The sequence below is a fragment of the Mizuhopecten yessoensis genome, unplaced genomic scaffold (genome assembly GCF_002113885.1).
Source record: "Mizuhopecten yessoensis strain PY_sf001 unplaced genomic scaffold, ASM211388v2 scaffold6021, whole genome shotgun sequence".
Taxonomy (NCBI): Eukaryota; Metazoa; Mollusca; class Bivalvia; order Pectinida; family Pectinidae; genus Mizuhopecten; species Mizuhopecten yessoensis.
The window spans coordinates 163,901-183,004 of NW_018406340.1; the positions used below are offsets into that span (position 1 = coordinate 163,901).

The following is a 19,104-nucleotide window of genomic DNA, read 5'->3' on the forward strand; positions in this document are numbered from 1 at the left end:
ATACAATATTCTCATTCAGAATTATATAACATAATGATTTTATTATGAAGTGATTGTGGTCTGATTTTAAAAACACCGAGGAGTAATAAAACACTATTTTAAGCTGTAGACATGCGTACAGGTGTTGTAGGAGATTGCCTTACATTGATTCGACCGTTTACCTGTCGGATATTGCACGCTTAACTGGATGTTTTTAAGAATTGCTGACAAAGCAAGAACGTGAATATTTTAAAAGGAAGCATTTATCTGTTTAAAGTGGCGGTCCTTACCTGAATCAGTGGAGGTGAAACCATGCAGTGGGTGTTGTGCGTTGTTCTTGCGGTCCAAGCGGTAAGTACTACTGCACAAACATTTCAATTTTGCGTTTCAATGTTTAAGACAAATTCAAGTTCAAGTTCAACTGAAAAAGGTAGGCATGTCCGACCTGTGATTCCTGTCAATAATAGGTTATGTAAATTGTGCAACAATGATGAAGAAAACGAATATCAATTTTTAATGGAATGTCTATTTTAGGATGATCTTAGATCGGTAATTTTTACGAAAACAAACAATGTATATTAATTTTCCAATGATATAAACAAAACTTATCAGATATGTGATGTTTGAACCAGTTCTTCAAAAGACACTAGCTATCCAACTTTCTCTTATGTGGAGGAGAAGAACTATGTTTCTCCCATATTAAATCATGTATTATACTTAGATGTGCAGGTATGGGGTGGGGGATATATGATCTGTCGGTAGGGATAGGCCCAACCACTCTTGTATATCTCTTACCCTGTTGGGGTACATGGTATTATATATATATGGAAATTATAGTCCTGCTACAAATACAATTTTATCAAGCATAAATGTTTTTACAAAGACTGGTTAATAACATTACATGTCTGAAGATAGTAAATAGTGTGATTGTTCTTATAACGTGTCTAATAAGTCATTTTGGCTAGACACATTTTACATTCAAATGTTTATATGTATTGTGATTTTATAAACACTATGTGTTTGACACGAAAATAAAATATTTGAACTTGAACTTGTTTAAAACATATCGCAGATATGCTCTCAATTAAAGAGACGCTTGTCCATGTTATGGTGATGTAAATGATCGGATCACCAGGCGATATATATTAACGTATGTTCATCTACAAAATGTAATATCAAATAGGTAGTACGTAGCTGTTACGATACATGGAAATGTAATGTTGAAAAGAACCAAACTGCCATGCTTTTTTCATTAATAGAGTCAATGCTTACATGATTTCACAAACATCGTGGTCATTTATAGTTTACCGAAACCAACTGTTTCTTAATGGTCAATTATCGAACAAAGTAACTCGAGATAAATCAGTTTAAATGCATTGAAAGTCGCAATGTAAGTATGTAAATAAGATACACATCAACGAAATGACCAGGTGTCTTTCTGTGTATGGAGTGTACTCGTCATTGTCAACAACGTTTTACGTAGTCTTTTCTAAACATCAGATTATTTAGGAGTGATGCGTCTTGTCTAATCATCATCAGAATATTTAGGATCAATGCGTTTTGTGTAATCATCGTCGGAATATTTAGGATTGATGCGTCTTGTCTAATCTTCATCAGAATATTAAGGATTGATGCATCTTTTTTTAATCATCATCGGAATATTTACAATTGATGCGTCTTATCTTATCATCAGAATATTTAGATTAATGCGTCTTGTCTAATCATTGTCGGAATATTTAGGATGTATGCGTCTTGTCTAATCATTGTCGGAATATTAAGGATTGATTCGTCTTGTTAATCATCATCGAAATATTTAAGATTGATACGTTTTATCTAATCATCAGAATATTTAGGATTAATGCGTCTTGTCTGATCATTGTCGGAATATTTAGGATTTATGCGTCTTGTCTAATCATTGTCGGAATATTAAGGACTAATGAGTCTTGTCTAATCATTGTCGGAATATTTAGGATTGATTCGCCTTGTCTAATCATTGTCAAAATAGTAAGGCTTAATGCGTCTTGTCTAATCATCATCGGAATATTTAGGATTGATGCGTCTGTCTAATTATCATCGGAATATTAAGGATTGATGCGTCTTGTCTAATCATTGTCGGAACATTAAGGATTGATGCGTCTTGTCTAATCATCGTCGGTATATTTAGGATTGATGCATCTTGTCTGATCATCATCAGAATATTTAGGATTGATGCGTCTTGTCTGATCATCATCAGAATATTTAGGATTGATGCGTCACATCTAATCATCATCAGAATATTTAGGATCGATGCATCTTGTCTAATCCTTTTAATGTTAAGGATTAATGCGTCTTGTCTAATCATTGTCAGAATATTAAAGATGGATGCGTCTGGTCTAATCATCATAATAATGAAGATTTATTTGGGATCGATGCGTCTTGTCTCATCATCAGAATATTTCGGATTGATGCGTCTTTTCTAACCATCATAATAATGAAGATTGATGCGTCTAATTATCAGAATATTTAGGATTAATGCGTCTTGCCTAATCATCAGAATATTAAGGATTGATGCGTCTTGTCTAATCATCATCAGAATATTTAGGATCGATGCGCCTTGTCGAATCCCTATAATATTAAAGATTGATGCATCTTGTCTAAGCAACAGAATATTTGGGATTGATGCGTCTTGTCTAATCATCAGAATATTAAGGATTGATGCGTCTTTTCTAATCACCATAATATTTAGGAGTGATGCGTCTTGTCTAATCATTGTCGGAACATTAAGGATTGATGTGTCTTGTCTAATCATGATCGGAATATTTAGGATTAATGCGTTTTGTCTAATCATCATCGGAATATTTAGGATCGATGCGCCTGTCGAATCCTTATAATATTAAAGATTGATGCCTCTTGTCTTATCAACAGAATATTTGGGATTGATGCGTCTTTTCTAATCATCAGAATATTTAGGATTAATGCGTCTTGCCTAATCATCACAATATTAAGGAGTGATGCGTCTTGTCTAATCATTGTCGGAACATTAAAGATTGATGCGTCTTGTCTACTCATTGTCGGAACATTAAAGATTGTTGTGTCTTGTCTAATCATGATCGGAATATTTAGGATTGATGCGTCTTGTCTAATCATTGTCGGAACATTAAGGATTGATGTGTCTTGTCTAATCATTGTCGGAATATTAAGGATTAATGCATCTTGACTAAGGATCAATGCGTCTTGTCTAATTATCGTCGGAATATTTAGAATTGATGCGTCTTGTCTAATCATCATCGGAATATTTAGGATTGATGCGTCTTGTCTAATCATCGTCGGAATATTTAGAATTGATGCGTCTTGTCTAATCATCGTCGTAATATTTAGAATTGATGCGTCTTGTCTAATCATCATCGGAATATTTAGGATTGATGCGTCTTGTCTAATCATCAACAGACTATTTAGGATTGATGCGTCCTGTCTGATCATCATAATAAGAAAGATTGATGCGTCTTGTCTCATGGTCAGAATATTTAAGATTAATTCGTCTTGTCTAAACATCCAATTACTCATTGTAGACTTGTCCTATTGACGAATAAATGGCATATCTAAGACTTTCTTTTTTGTGAAGCCCCTCCTTATCTCTCCAGTTTCCCATTATAATTTGTTTATATTTTACTTATTAAGATCAATATTTGATTTCACATATCCCTTTTCCTTATGCGCTTTTGCACAATGTATATTGTTTTACCTCTGATATAGGAGGAATAAATAGTCTGTTTCTCTCTTGCACTCAAATAGCCTCGGTTATATTCACCTGTTCGGAGTATTTCTAATAAATTAAATAAAGGACATCTGACTTCCGAGTGACTTTATCAGAGGACAACGAGATTAAAAAGCCTGACCAATCTTACTGTCTCGGTATAATAAATCATTTATTGCTCTTAAGGTAGGGACACATGTCCTTCTGTGTTCCGTCGGATAGCTGTTTTTTAGCTCATCTAGTCCGAAGGATCGGTGAGCTTATGCCATGGCGCGGCGTCCATCGTCCGTCCGTCAACCTCTCCTTTAAAACGCTACTTGTCCTGGGGGCGGATGGGCGGGCCCAATACGGGAAATAGAGGTAAAACCATCTTTTACTGTAGGGATAAAGAGCTTTTATTCAAATTAAGTCTAGAGCATTCTTGGACAAAGGGGACTAAATTTTGTTTAAACGGTGGGTTTTGGCCCCCTTGGGGCAGAGGGGAGGGGCCCATTAGGGGAAATAGAGATAAAAGCTTTGAAATCCTTCTTCTACCATATGGATTTTATCCCAATTTAGTCTGGATCATCTTTGGGCCAAAGGGACTCTATATTGTATAAATTGTTAGTGTGGCCCGCCTGGGGGCAGTGGAGTTGGTACGAATAGGGGTTATAGAGGTAAAATCTTTGAAATCTCCTCCTTCTGTACCATCTGAGGGATTTTATCCAAATTTGTGACATCTTTAACGTGACATCAAAGTATTTTAATCACCAGAATATTTACCGCCAAAGCAGATGAAAATGGCTTAAACAAAATCTTAAAACAAGATTGCAATGAAGGTTTTCTAATCTAAATTTTAAAGATAATTTTTATATATATTTTATTTCCATTGATATGATATTTTACTCAAAAACAGCAGCAACATATGTAAAAAAAATGTGGATCAACAGCATAGAAACCATTTTTGTGTAATTTCCCTCAAATTTGTTTATTCAGCAAATTATGCATTAGTTCAGAAACCGGACACACAATGCTACCTGTCTATGGTCTGTGTTACCCTGTTCAGATTCGTCAGTTTGGTTCCCATTCAACCAACTGTACGAATGTTCTGGCGATATGATTATAAAACTCCTCGAAAATCATGTTAATTCGCAATCTGACGCTGTATGGCTGTTCTCGCTCTCTAACAAGTCTTGTTAGAACAGGTCGATATCTCGGCATTGGACCGACCGATTTGTATGTGGTATTCAACATTTTTGTGTTTCGATCAAATAGAATGATAATATTTTCGATTCGTGGTACACTTTAACGTGAGAGTATAGATTATAATATTATCTATATCAATTGCCAAACGCACACAGATAGTAATACATTGTCGAATCTTATATATTGGAAAGACATATAAGCAGAGAATATTTGTTACCTTGAGCTCAGCGGCTTATACAACATTACTGCAAAGCAAAGACTGATCGTTCTGCACATTTTATAGATGTTAAATTCGGTCTGCAACTCTAGAAAACTGCTATTATTTATGAAATACACGTTAAACTTTCCTGTTAAAAAATAAGATACTTAATATTCCAAGCACGTATTTAATATGTTTAAATATGACCAAAAAGCTGTGCATACTAATGTGTTAAATGTGGAAGAATTTGAATGGCTGTGTATAATGCGAAAGATGTGGTCTGTGTGTTTTACCACTCAGCCATGTACCTCAGCGTTAGACTTTCATATTGAAGTAACAATGGTTTCATTTGATGCATAGACATACAACGGCGCAGCAATGACCTTTGATCCCGTTCTGCAACATAGTGTAAAACGCCCAACATTTCCTATCTGAGGTTGACAATGCAGCACACGTTGTTTTGACAACTATTATCGTTCGGGAGACTTAAAACAGTTAGTCATATCCTGTGGTATTTGTTTTCAACAGATATGCGAACCAGAATGTATGGCCATATATTTATGAACCACATTATCAAAGGTGTGAAGAAATCTTACCTTTATAGAGTATTAGCTAATGGAGCGTGCATTTGAAAGGTTAATGGAAGCTAAATGTTAGATAACTGTGGTTTTATAGTTTTGAAGTGAATGCATGGAAAGAAAAAATGGATGCATACTGTGACTTCTTTGGTGTTAATAGGCTGGCTACTCACCTGTTATGGAAATTCACGTACCTCTGTCTAACACTGTTACTGCGTATGATATTGATACATTGTTATTCAACCTTACATTACCCTACACCATACAAACCTTACATTACCCTACACCATACAAACCTTAAGATCCGGCTACAACTGTACGTGTACTCCCCCTCCTCAACACACTTCATAAATAAGGGATTTGCGTCGTCTGTCAACACAACTTTACTAGGCGCATTGACAGACGGGGCTAGCACCTGTAATGTTGATGAACCTCTGAATAGGTGAAAGATTTCACCCTCACCAGGACTTTTGATGTTCTTTAAATAGTATCAGAAATTATGTTTTATTATTTTTTCAATCAACTTTCCTAAAGTTATGTTCCTTTATATGTCATTATATCATTTCATTCTGCTTTGCATGACTCTAAATATTGCGATTAAGCTGAATTTTATTAAATGTATTTACACTGATCTGTTAGTTAACTCTTTCTTAAGAAATAATGAAAACAACAGTATGTGTGTCCCTATTAAAAAGTCTCCATATTCTTTAAACGAAACTTTTGCTATAGATACGTTTACAAGTGTATTGGTATATTACACTTTGTCTTACTAAACAGGAGATTGGAGGCCATATCGAGTAAAAAAGTAAACATATCTGTGTTTTTATCGTATCAGGCATAATATTTCTCCAAAACATTATTATTTCATCCCATCATGCAGTTATTTTGATATTATGCAATAACTTCTGCGTCTATAAAGGATGCCTGTGGCTAATGGGTTATGCTTTATTTTGATAATTAGCTACTTTTAGTAATGTATAATACAATACAATATAAATATGCTATTCATAAAGATGACAACAATGTTGTGTTTGGTAATATTTCTTAACAAAGTATGACATAGTAAAAACTTTTGTTTTCCTATAGCAATAAAGACAATTTTATAATAATAGGAACATGCCATCCTGCTAAATGATATATGAGTTAAATACATTGTACATGGAAACGATAACCTTGATCCCAAAATCCTAAATCACAAAGGCGTATTAGGTACAAACACGTTCTAGTCAGGAAAGAACATCTTGTACTCCCTAAGGTCATATAACAAGTCAAATTTGTATTATCGTAAAATGTTAAACACTATCTTCACAGAAAACATTCTTCGCAGTCTTTCAATAACACAGGAGTTACTATAGTGTGTTTATTATTGACCATTACAACAAGTTAACAAATATATACTGTTCGTTAACCGCAAGTGACCTTCCCACTATATATATATATTTAACAGGAAGTTAATATGTCTGATACACCTATGTCATGATGCTATTTTTATTGATGTCATACATATACATGCATCCCTTCTTATCTCACAATGGGTTTTTTTTAAAACAAAACAATTTTCTTAAGTGCAGTAGAATATCTATTTTATATTAACATAATTATGTTCAACTTATTTTGATAGGATTTTTCAATATAAATTTACTAAGAATAGTGCACACATGGGAAACCAAAAATGTTTTTCAATGTAAATCTGTCCATAAGTAATATCCTATCTGAACCAAATATAAAAAAGTGCCATTAAGGTTCAACAAGCCCCCTAAAAGATGCTGTAGTCACCTAAAATTCCAACCCCCTGATCAGTCATGTTCCTCAATTAAAAATCTGAACTCATATATGTTATTTGTATATATTGAACTTGTGCGTTGGCTATACAAAAAATACATATCTAGGTTTACATATTCAAAAATAAGGCATTAAGGCTGATGTCTTAATAAAAATAGCTCACTGGACTTATAACATGTCAATCTCTTTTGCGATCCAACTGAGTGCTGAGAAATGACCCATAATTTAAAGTTTATTTATACACCTTGGTCATGCAGAGCTTTATTTCTCTTCTGCTAGCTGGTGAGAGGACTTTCAACCTCAAATAAAGATAGGTGTTGCCACGCGAAACCAATAAATCATAGTAAAATCACTTGGTAACATCTTAGCAATTTATAAATAAGAAAACATAGGCTAAGTAACCTTGATCGATAAATGAACTTTAGATGATGTGCCATTTGATAACATTCTGTGATTGTATGAATGCGCTGGACATGTTATAAACATTGACGGTGAAAAGTACAATAATGTTTATTAAAATTCTAGCTCTTTTATAAAAACATTTAGTATTGAAAAGGGACATTTTATATGGTCAAATGTTTATGGTTTTACATATATATACCGGTCAAATATGATACGCAGAAGTTTTATTATGTTTTTTTTACTTTTCCATAGCAACAATCTTTTTCTTATGAGGCCGGTATACTTCTCCTCACATAGGTAAAGAAAAGTGAAGCCCTTCATGAAACATTTAGTTTGGTCGCTTAAGAGATAGAAAATTTGTAATTCTGGTGAGCAACTTTTATCATTACATCACCCTTAATGCCGTATTTTGACCTCATTAACCTGGTTATGTCCCTTTATAAAAGATCATGTACCAGTTCGATATCTTTAAATTACATACATATATATTCCGATTTTTGATAAGGGTATTCGAATATGACTTACCAGAGGGTTGACATTTAGGGCGACTATTACATCTGTTTGGGGGCTTGTTGAGCCTTAACCTTAAAATGTTTATGATTTACGTTCAAACAAATTTACAAGTAAAGGTTTGCGGTCACCTACCCGACCGCGTGCGTTTTTTCCGGGTGCTATGGTTACCCCACGCTATTACATCCGGGCCATTAAGAGTGATTAATATAAGTTGAAATAACTTTTATTGCTGTAAAATAAACAAAGTTTATATTGAAAGTATATTCATCTATCTAAGTAACAGGTTGACTCTACCTGATCATCAGCAACTCATTTCCTGTTTGTAGCAAGTTATAGAAACACGAACCTGCTACATCAACACAAGAGCTGGAAGTCATGTAAAATACCTGACCAGATTAAATCAGGTCCCGTTAGAACCTTAGAATATCTTGCTATCTATGGTGTTTCTGGCTACCTGGTATATCGGAGTAAAATTTAAAACCCCAGGTATTCTTTGATGGGAAAAATATCCTGGGGATCATAGTTCCTGACACTGCGTCTCATATTTTCGAATGTAGGTATTATCCTTAACATAGGGAATTTTTGAATTTAGGTCTTTATTTTGAACAACTGATTCCCAAACTGCATTTGGTTGCATGTTTGAAGTTTAGCTTTACCGTCTATTTATATGACTTTATTCGAAAAAAGAAAAAAAAATACAATCCTATTTGTTCCTTTGCTTTTTTGTATTTTCAGATCATACTGACTACTGGTAAGTACATTTGAATGTGTTAATTAGTCAAAATAAATTTCCTTTAGTATGCTTGCCTTTGAACGGAATGCTGAAAGGGGAGATTCCTAAGCCTTTGATCGTAAAATCAATCTCTATCTCAGCTAAATTTTACTTTAGTATTGCATATTTTTCTCGATAAAATTTGGAATTTGTATATTTGTCAATGGGCGTTTTTCACTGTTTCACTTACGAAATATAGTCGTGAAATGCTTAGTTTGTTTTTAACACAAACAGAAATTAAATCTTCTTTTACGAGCTTTCGAAAACGTCTCTTTCCTTTATTAGGCAAAGAGTGCAAACGACCGGTGTCATTTCGCGATATTTTGTTACAACTGACTTTACTGACTCGGCACATTGTGTCTTCGTGATATCAATCCTGTGTGCTCTTTGTATGACAATGGAAGTTTTCGAAAGCTTGCAAAATAATTTAGCAATTACTGTTTAAGTTCGAAACAAACTTTGATAGGGGAAAAGTTTGGTGTATAGTTCGAAAGCATAAACAATTCCAAAAAAGGAAACAATTATAAAATATGACGTTACAAAGGTTGGAGAAGGCGCAAAGTATTGTTATATGTTGTCATAATTGGGAAATAAAATCGCTTCCTGCGTGTTGCCAACTAGTTGGTTACCAAACAACGTTTACCATTGCCTTACAGGTGTTCCCAATGAGTCGAGAGTGGGGAAATCTATAGTGGTTTTAGGAGATAAATGTGTTCGTGTTTTGATTTTGTAAAGGTGTCACTTCGACGCCTGATATAGTTTTTTACTTACGTTTTGTTGCTTATATTACATGACTATGTATGTTTCATTGCTAAAACGTAAATATCCGTATGTTTTCAGGTCATCAAGTAGATCAGATGAAATGCAAGGTAGACATCGCTTTCGTTGTCGACTCATCCAGTAGTATATCAGTGGATGATTTCGATATCCAGAAGAATTTCATCGAAGATGTAGTCAGACGCTTTGACGTTGGGCCGGAGGATGTCCAGTTTGCCGCGGTCTCCTATAGCGGAAATGCGTATGACGAGTTCAAGTTCAACGCCGGAAGTGACCAATCGAGAGTCATTAAAGACGTTGGCGACATTCGGTATAGCCAAGGACCAGCCACCAGGACGTATAAAGCTATTGAACGCATGCGTACCTATCTGTTTGCTCCCGGTAAAGGTTCTCGTGACGATGTAGTTCACGTGGGTATTATCCTAACAGACGGGACAACCAACCCTGGGAAATATGACAGGCTTTCGACCAAAATGGGCAAAGCCGCAACGCAAGAGCAAGCGCAGTTAGCTAAGGACGACGGTATATACTTGTTTGCTGTCGGTATCGGACCTGATGTGAATAAGGAAGAACTCCTTGGAATAGCTTCTGTCGACCCAGACAACAAGTTTATGATAACTGTAGACAGCTACAACCAACTGAACACGAAGGTCGTCAAAGAGACTCTGTCTTACAGGGCGTGCTCCCGTAAGCCACCTACTTGACATTATATATATACAAATATCAAATACAGCAAAACTAGTATACTAATTGTAAATGCTATTCATCAGTCATTTATATAGATTGGGTTTTGCACTTTTCCTTGAAAATTTATTGTGATATTATAATAAACAAAAATAATAGAATAACTGAATATACTTTGCTGAAGTACTTTGTTACTTAACTTAAATTCGACTTAATAAATGATCATTAGTTTATGTGCGATGGTATTTTTTATAATATTTGTATCATTTAGTTAAAGAATGAGTGATACCACAATTACGTATTTTAAAAGCTTAATAATGTTCAATGTAATAAGTTTTTTTTTATTTCAGCTGTTTCGTCACCGAATCCTGTAATTAATATAGAACAACCAATCTGTAAGTAGCACTCTCTCACATTTACTACAAGTACAGGTCGTGTGTAGCCACCCCATGCCTGTTGTCATTCGTGTTGCCTAAAAGATCGATATTGTTTATTTTTTAGGTGGGGTCCCCATTTTGATTTCAAAAGGATCAATAGAAAGAAAGAAAGGAAATAAGCAGAGTAGCAATTATCTTTCTGTAATGGGTTGGTAATAGGGTACATTTATCAGTAAGAGTTAGTCTGTATTGAAACAAGTTCATTGATATGTTTTTACTACTCGTGTATCAAAAAATATAAATACCATGTGTATGTTGGTATTTGTATGAAAATGAAACCAATAATTGCTGTTTGATGTTGCAGTTCCTGATATACCACAGGGAGAGGACCCAAATGAAGGTACACATAGCCACACAGTTATGCTTTATAAAAGCTTTAAGCGTTCAATTGTATTTAATCGTTGCATCAGAATGATATATATTTTCACATATTCTTTTGAACACAAGATATTGAACTGCTTTTATGCTGCAACATATCCAATGTACACCAATAAAACCAAAAAATAGATATTATTTAATTCATCACAAAATACATCGATAAAATAATGCACTAATGAATTGAATCGTTTCATATATCTATTTCTGACGCCAGTTATGCTATTTTGAATGCCATAATTTCTGTCAAAAGGTGTCTGTTCGTGTATCATATTTGTCTAATTACACCAGTGACCCTAGGACTCTAATATATCATAAATATGTTTGTCTCCGAATATGTTTTCTTTTCTCTCATACATTGTAACTCTCTGAGTGTAGTGACACATTATTCCTGTTAATACTTTATAGTTCTGAATAATAAAAATTCTTATTTTTCAAAAGTTTGCCAGGGAAAACCTGCCGATGTCTTTTTTCTACTTGATGAGTCGAGCAGCATTCATTCAGAAGCAAACTTTAAGCTGGAACTTAAGTTTGTAGAACATGTTATCAATTACCTAGATGTAAGCGCCGATCTGACCCGTGTTGGCGTCCTGACCTTCAGTGATACTGCCACCATGCACTTCAAGCTCAATGATTACTCCAATAAGGATGAGGTAGGAACATTGATAGTAATAACAGATAAGTAGATAAGTAGTATACTTACGACTTCAGAGATACCTGTGTCGACATTTGCAAAAGATGAAGGCATAACCTGAGTCGATATCGACACATTATCAGATTATGTTGAGGTGGATCCGTATTTTGCCAACAATTTTGCCAATATATTAATCCTACTGTAAGCAATCAGATTATCGTGTTATAATAGTGAAAGACAGAAATATTAAGGGATGTTACTATCATTTATTTTAGATATGGTTCTACGGTGTCAAAATCATAGTCATTGTTGTGTTTTATTCTCAAAATATCTTTTTAAGAGAGTTGACAGTTAGAGAAGTTTAAAATTCCCTCCTGACCTTTCAATAGGTCGAATCCGCCTTAAAGAATATACAGTGGAGGGGTGGTAACACCTACACCCACGAGGCTCTACAAATGCTTAGGAATGAGGGATTCTCAGTGATGAATGGGGCCCGGAAAGGGGTGGCACATATTGGCATCATCGTCACGGACGGTAGCTCTAACGAACCAAAAAAGACTTCTGAGGAAGCTGAAAAGGTTCTTAACGAGGGGACTTACATGTTTGCTATCGGTGAGATATCCCGACTTTATTTCATGATTTTTACTAAACTACATATTTCAAAAAGTAAATTTTACTGACATGTAAAAGTGTTCCTTCTTCAACATAATTCAGTGTTTTATTCTGCACAAAATTGTGACACCATCGATGCAATCGTCCGATTGATGTTTGTATGAATAAATGGTCTTATTATTCCCGACAAGCGATTGGCCAGAAGTGAATCACGTGTCCACCGATAAACCCTGATATTGACTTGGAGCGCGTGATTTATGTTGAAGGACTGGGTGTTTCTAAAAATAGAATATTGACGTGTCTCCAAATGAACGTATCGTCCCGCTTCCGCAGCTTTTTGCTATGTTTTTTCAGATTGCTAATATTAATGTTTTGAAAATAATAAAACAATTGTAGCCTTTAACTTCGGTCAATACCTGGATTTATCGACCCGATAAAAGATATATTGACCTCGGACTGCGTCATCTGTTAATATGTTTTTTCTCGGGTCGATAAATCCAGGTATCGACCTCGGCCAAAGGCTATAATTGAATAATATTTTTAAACGGAGCAAAAATATTTCATGATATTCTTTACTTTTAAATGTTGATTACTTAGGTGTGGGATCCGTGAACAAGGTTGAGCTAAACACCCTTGCATCCGAACCGAATTCAGATTTTGTTTTCACTGTCAAAAATCTTGGAGCTCTTGACAAAATCAAAGAAATCTTAGCCTACAGAGTTTGCAAAGGTAAACAGTAACATTGTCATGCATGATATTTTAAATGAATGTTATGAGGAAATTAATACAGATAACAGTGTTTTTGACTATCATGTGTGAATACATTTACATGAATTTCAAGTCATGATTCAGTCAAAATTGAAGCTAAAAGGTTTTCATACAATATTTCGTTTTGCACCATTACTTAATCATATATTTATTTTTTTTCTCCAGAGAACACACAGGAAACGCCACAGGAGAGTAAGTGACACAATTAATTTATGAGAACTCCCAAACTAAGTTTAACTTCTTTTTCAATTGACGTGATGAAAGTACATAAGAAACTCATTATTTCATATTTAGTGTTTTTAATTTTTTAAGATGTTTTTCATAAGACAATCAGATATTAAAATTAAATATTTTGTCTAGCTATATTGACTATAATGGCGTGTTTTTTATAGTAAGATTTTTTATCAAATGACTATTTCTTAATCTAACGCCGTGACAACCCGAGACGTGAATTTTAACCTGAGGACTAATATTGGTCGAGTGTTTTTAAGGGGTTGAATATGGAAATAGTCATATAATACACTTTCCCTCATATACTGTTTTTTTTAACAAAATCTTAAAACTTTTTAGCAATTAAACTAATCGCGTGTAATTAATACTTGATTTTTGTAAATGGTTAAAACCGGACATAAACCGGTCTGATCATTCATAGAATCAATAACAAAAAGACTGGCTCAAGGTATAAAAAATAGCACTGACGGTGAACTTATAAAACTATGTATATCATTGGGTTTTTTTTCGTAGTTTGTGGACAACGGACGGCAGATATTGTGTTTGTGGCGGACGCATCCACTAATATCGGACAATCGGACTTTGACAAACTACTCGGCTTCATCGGAGAAGTTGTCAGTCAGTTCGACATCGGCGTAGACGCCACACGTGTTGGCCTAATAACCTTCGCCAATACATCAAAGATTGAGTTCAACCTGAATTCGTACACATCGTTACATGATATGAAAAAGGCCATCTCAAACGTGGAATGGAGATCAGGACAACGGTATACAGCCGAGGCTATACAAACGCTGTATTGCAAGATGTTCACTCCAGAGCAAGGTGCACGAGGAGATGATGTTCCGAAGATTGGAATTGTGCTCACTGATGGGACTTCACGACAGCCTAAGAAAACTAACCAAATGTCAAAAGCAGCGCATGACCTGGGAATACGTGTATTTGCAATAGGTGAGTTATAGTTATCATTGTTAGAGGTACGAAGCTTTAAAATACGAAGACGAAAATAATAGTCAAAAGGTAAATCAAAACAATATTTCTAAACAGTTTTTTTATCAATGATGTGGTTTTGAAGTGTAGTAGCGTAATATAGATATTTTTTGTGTAATATGAGTCTTTGTGTATCTGAATATTTTTATTAAGTGAAGGTATGTTCACTTGTTTTACTCTGTTTGTACAGTTATTCTATTTGTGTTTTTACAGGCATCGGGCAGTACATTGCAGAAGACGAGCTGAAATCCTTATCCTCAAACCTTGATAGCTATTTTAAAGTCGACGATTTCTCCGCGTTATACTCCATCGGTCAAAGTCTGACCTCCAAAGTTTGTCAAGGTTTGTGTGTTCTGTAAATCTTATGTGATAATAAAAACAAATCGTATACGTCATATTTTTATATCATGTAAATATAAAGGCACGTTCTACTTAACGGTGTCTAATGTATCTATAAATAAAAGAGTTTTCATTGATGATATAATAAATTTGCAGTGAATTGAATCAGTATAAAAGGAACTGTTTAACATTTTTGTTTACATTTGAAGCTTTTCGTCCAAACATAACCTTACGATATGTCTCGACAAATCTTATACTGACGTAATATTGTCGGGATTCATTCGTCTGTGAACAGTAAATTAACTAATATTGTTTAATGTTGAACCATCAAAATATGCTTTCATATGAACATGTCACTCACTTGATAATGTATACTGTGTAACATGAAATGTTCGTTGAGTATAAACATTCGTGGTTTTGTGGTTGCTATTGAACCACGAAAATAAATATATGTACAACAAATTTTGATGATAAACGTGTATACTTTTTGTAAATATAGCGATATCCACGAAAGTTTGTACCACGAAACTACCTAAATGGATTCAAACTACGAAGGAAAGTGCCCACGAACATTTCGTGTTATACAGTTTTGTAATTCCACTCAGTCCTCCTTTATTATGAATTTCTTAAGTTTTAGACTTAGCATATATCTAAAACGAACATGTGCCTTTTTATGCTTGCAACAATCCATCTGACGTGATCAGTTAACATCATTGCTATGCAACAAAGCTTAATTTTGGATCACTTGGTGATTGTACATTACAGAAGCGAAACCAGGTTTGCATCAGCTTAACGCATTTGACAAGAAGGAGTTGAAAGAGATAAAGACACTACTCGAATTACTGGAAAAAGCTGAATCCTCCAACTAAATCATCAAACTCAGCACTACTCTGGGCCCTTTCCTTGTAATCAAAATCAAACGACCATTTGTGTGATTATGTTATCGTAAAACAACAGAAAGGACCTATGGCTGCATCATCATCTGCCTATGATACATTGGAAAGGGACTCACGGAATAATGACCCACAGACTTGTATACGCCGCTAGTATAAGTGTAATGTATACATTTTTTTTATTATATATGTTTTGTATATACCCGCAATGCTGTTTTGGGGGGAAACGTGTAAAAGCTGTTATTCTATCAAACACTTCTTTAAAATTATAGTTTTGATTTATAATCATATTGTATATTGTAAACTTTTTTTATATTGTCCGACAAGTCCTCTTTAAAGTATTTTCTTAAAACCCATTATATGATAGATAACAAAACACTATTCCATCGATTTTTAATGATATTGTACAGTGTACACTTTTTCTATTGTCTGACAAGTCCTCGTCGTTTTTTGGCGGCATGCTATTCTATCAACTATATTCTTTAATCTGTTTTTATGATATGTATAGTTATTTTATTGATTTATAAAGATATATTTTCAAAGCCTCATTTTCATCTAGACAAGTGAATGAGATACTGATTGGGATTTGATATATAGTGTGGTGGGAACGCTTGTCTTTCTGAGTACCTGGTTATTGACCCATGATTTAACCCGCGACTTGAGATTTTCCCTGTTTATGCTGTGGTATAATTCATTTATATTAGTCACCGTTTTTTCTACCAAATGTAAGAGAATGTATGCGTTTTGACATTTGGTGCGTCTATGCTACCGCCTTTATGTGACCTTTGACCTGATGTCATATGTCCTTCCCATACTCGATAACCGCCTGAATGATTGAATTATAATACACAAGACTAGTATATGACCTATTTTATATACACATCTACACATCTTTTATTAAATGTGTTAAAACTGTTTTGTGTATTCTTTAATAATTTGTGTTAATAATTAGCAAAAGACCCAATCACTTGTCAACGGTGATTTGGTTCTATCTATATAAAAACATGTCGGCAATATGGCAGAAATCGAGCAATCCTCTTTCAGTTCTATTGACCTTGTCGTGCGTGGCACAGTAGGAAAACACCGCCGGGACAATTGATTGGTAATAATGAGACAGATTGTGTGTTCTATGCGCGTCTGCGAAGAATACCTTTTTCCTTTTTACTAAAAGTAAATCTTCATTTCAACAATGTTTGTATCACACTGATAATGTACTCCAATGTATGTTTTTACATGTTGTTCTTTTTGTATATCTTTATAATTTTATTTAAATACAAAGCTATTGCAGTTAAAAAGAGTTTTTGTTTTATCTACGTACGGAAAGACAATTGACACTCGATTTAATCATGTAACTTACCCATATCTAAAGTGTTAGTATACCCAAATTCAATTACCCTTTATTATGCATTGCAAACTGAAAAACCAAGTAATGCACTTTACACTTATGTTATTGAAGAGTTGTTTCAATGTAAAGGGCAATGAAGTATATTTCGGTTTTGGTTTGATTTATTAGCCTTAATTTTGTGTGCTTCATTCCATTTTGTCTAATGTTTTTCGGTGTAATCTCATTATCAGAAAAATTTAATAGGATGATGATGATGATGATGATGATGATGATGATGATAATTCGAGGTTCTTATATACCACTTTATCACAACCTAGTTCGTAGGTCGTCTCAAAGCGGTTCACAAATTATGATTCACGAAAACTGATGATGATGATGATGATGATGATGATGTTATTGTTTAACCATATACAGAAAAATCATATACTTGACCCACAGCCTCAACGAAACACAACATCAACAGATAAAAGATATCTCAACGATACACATAATCAACAGAAAGGAAAGCCTCAATGAAACACAACATCAACAGATAAAAGATATCTCAACGATACACATGATCAACAGAAAGGAAAGCCTCAACGAAACAAAACATCAACAGATAAAAGATATCTCAACGATACACATGATCAACAGAAAGGAAACTCAATTATACACAAAATCCAAAGAAAGAAAAAAAAAACATCCACAGAAAAAAAGATAACCTCAACCTTAAAAATTAAAAATAAGTCGTTAAAAGTACAGGTATATTCTATTAAGTCCATGGCAAGGACACCGGTGAGTGTTACGTATACATGTATATATCGAGTCGGGATAAGTGATGTAGCAAAATGTCATCCTAGATTATATCCAATTTACACAAATACACAAAAGAGAATACATCAATTGACTAGTATATAACGTATCCAAAATTATTTTCTACCATTTATCAATATTTGTCAAACGTTTCCATTTCAGGTTATTGCGGTACATATATGTTTTTAGTTATATCACAACCGTTTATTTATATATAATTTGCTACAGGTTCTGTGATTGGTTAATAGTAGCACATGTGACCCGAAAAACAGCTGTTAATATTAGTATGAACAGCTTTTCTGTAAGCAATTGAATTGTCGTTTTTTGTCGTATCTTTGTCCTGGTTTTTATTATTTTAAGTATAAGAAGTTTTAAAAAATAAATGGGTTTAAACTATAGTTGACATTAGTGACACGTTCTGTCGTCTAACGTATCGACGATATCAATCTGACAAAAGATCAAACTCGATGTCACGTATGGGTCTGCACAATTATCAAAATAGTGGCGATATAAGATATCAATCTGAATGTTTCTAACATTAGAAGGTATCAAAAGAGGTGAATTTACTTACACATATACTGAATTATCCATGAATTTCCACGATCATGACGAACGCGGCACGTAAACACTAGGCCAACATACGCCGCGCATAGCGTAGTCGAGACTTGTACAAACAGCCGAACGTCGAGGGACGCAGGGTTGGAATTACGGTTCATAATGTTCCTGCCACGACATACAAATGAGACTTTTTCATGTTGTTGTATCTATGAATCTACGTGTAGCTAGATGCACTTCCCGTCACAATTAATACCGCTTTCCTCAAACAGATTGTCAACCTCTACCTTTCCGTTCTCGAGAATCATCATCCCTCGACTCCATCGTACACGAGGCTACAGTGTGGAAACTTTCTCCCAGAATTACCTAACTTAAATTATAGCTAATTCGCAAATTAAACCACTGTTTCTTCAATGTTTTCCTCAACAAGGTCGCTCATTCTGGGGCCGTGAGAAATTTTCACGTGAATTAGTTTCGAGATCCCCGAAATGACGTTGCAATGTTACGTCATAATGCTGAATTTATGAAT

At 34.4% G+C, this 19,104-nt stretch overlaps 1 protein-coding gene across 1 annotated transcript; it reads left to right on the forward strand.

Annotated features, from left to right (window-relative positions):
• Positions 1-207: 207 nt before the first annotated feature.
• On the forward strand, positions 208-17,175 carry LOC110451439 (cartilage matrix protein-like). Its single transcript, XM_021499457.1, has 12 exons — positions 208-330; positions 9,107-9,122; positions 9,984-10,607; positions 10,955-10,999; positions 11,346-11,381; positions 11,858-12,069; positions 12,440-12,662; positions 13,260-13,391; positions 13,596-13,622; positions 14,175-14,609; positions 14,862-14,990; positions 15,753-17,175. Exons 1-12 carry the CDS (start codon positions 292-294, stop codon positions 15,854-15,856), a joined length of 2,022 nt encoding a protein of 673 aa, XP_021355132.1. The 5' UTR covers positions 208-291; the 3' UTR covers positions 15,857-17,175.
• Positions 17,176-19,104: the final 1,929 nt, after the last annotated feature.

Excerpts from the sequence above, each read along its gene's own strand:
- LOC110451439 (XM_021499457.1), top strand. The coding sequence starts at position 292 with ATGCAGTGGGTGTTGTGCGTTGTTCTTGCGGTCCAAGCG. Across the intron at positions 10,608-10,954 it reads GTCTTACAGGGCGTGCTCCC|CTGTTTCGTCACCGAATCCT; the intron begins GTAAGCCACCTA and ends TTTTTATTTCAG. Across the intron at positions 14,610-14,861 it reads AATACGTGTATTTGCAATAG|GCATCGGGCAGTACATTGCA; the intron begins GTGAGTTATAGT and ends GTGTTTTTACAG.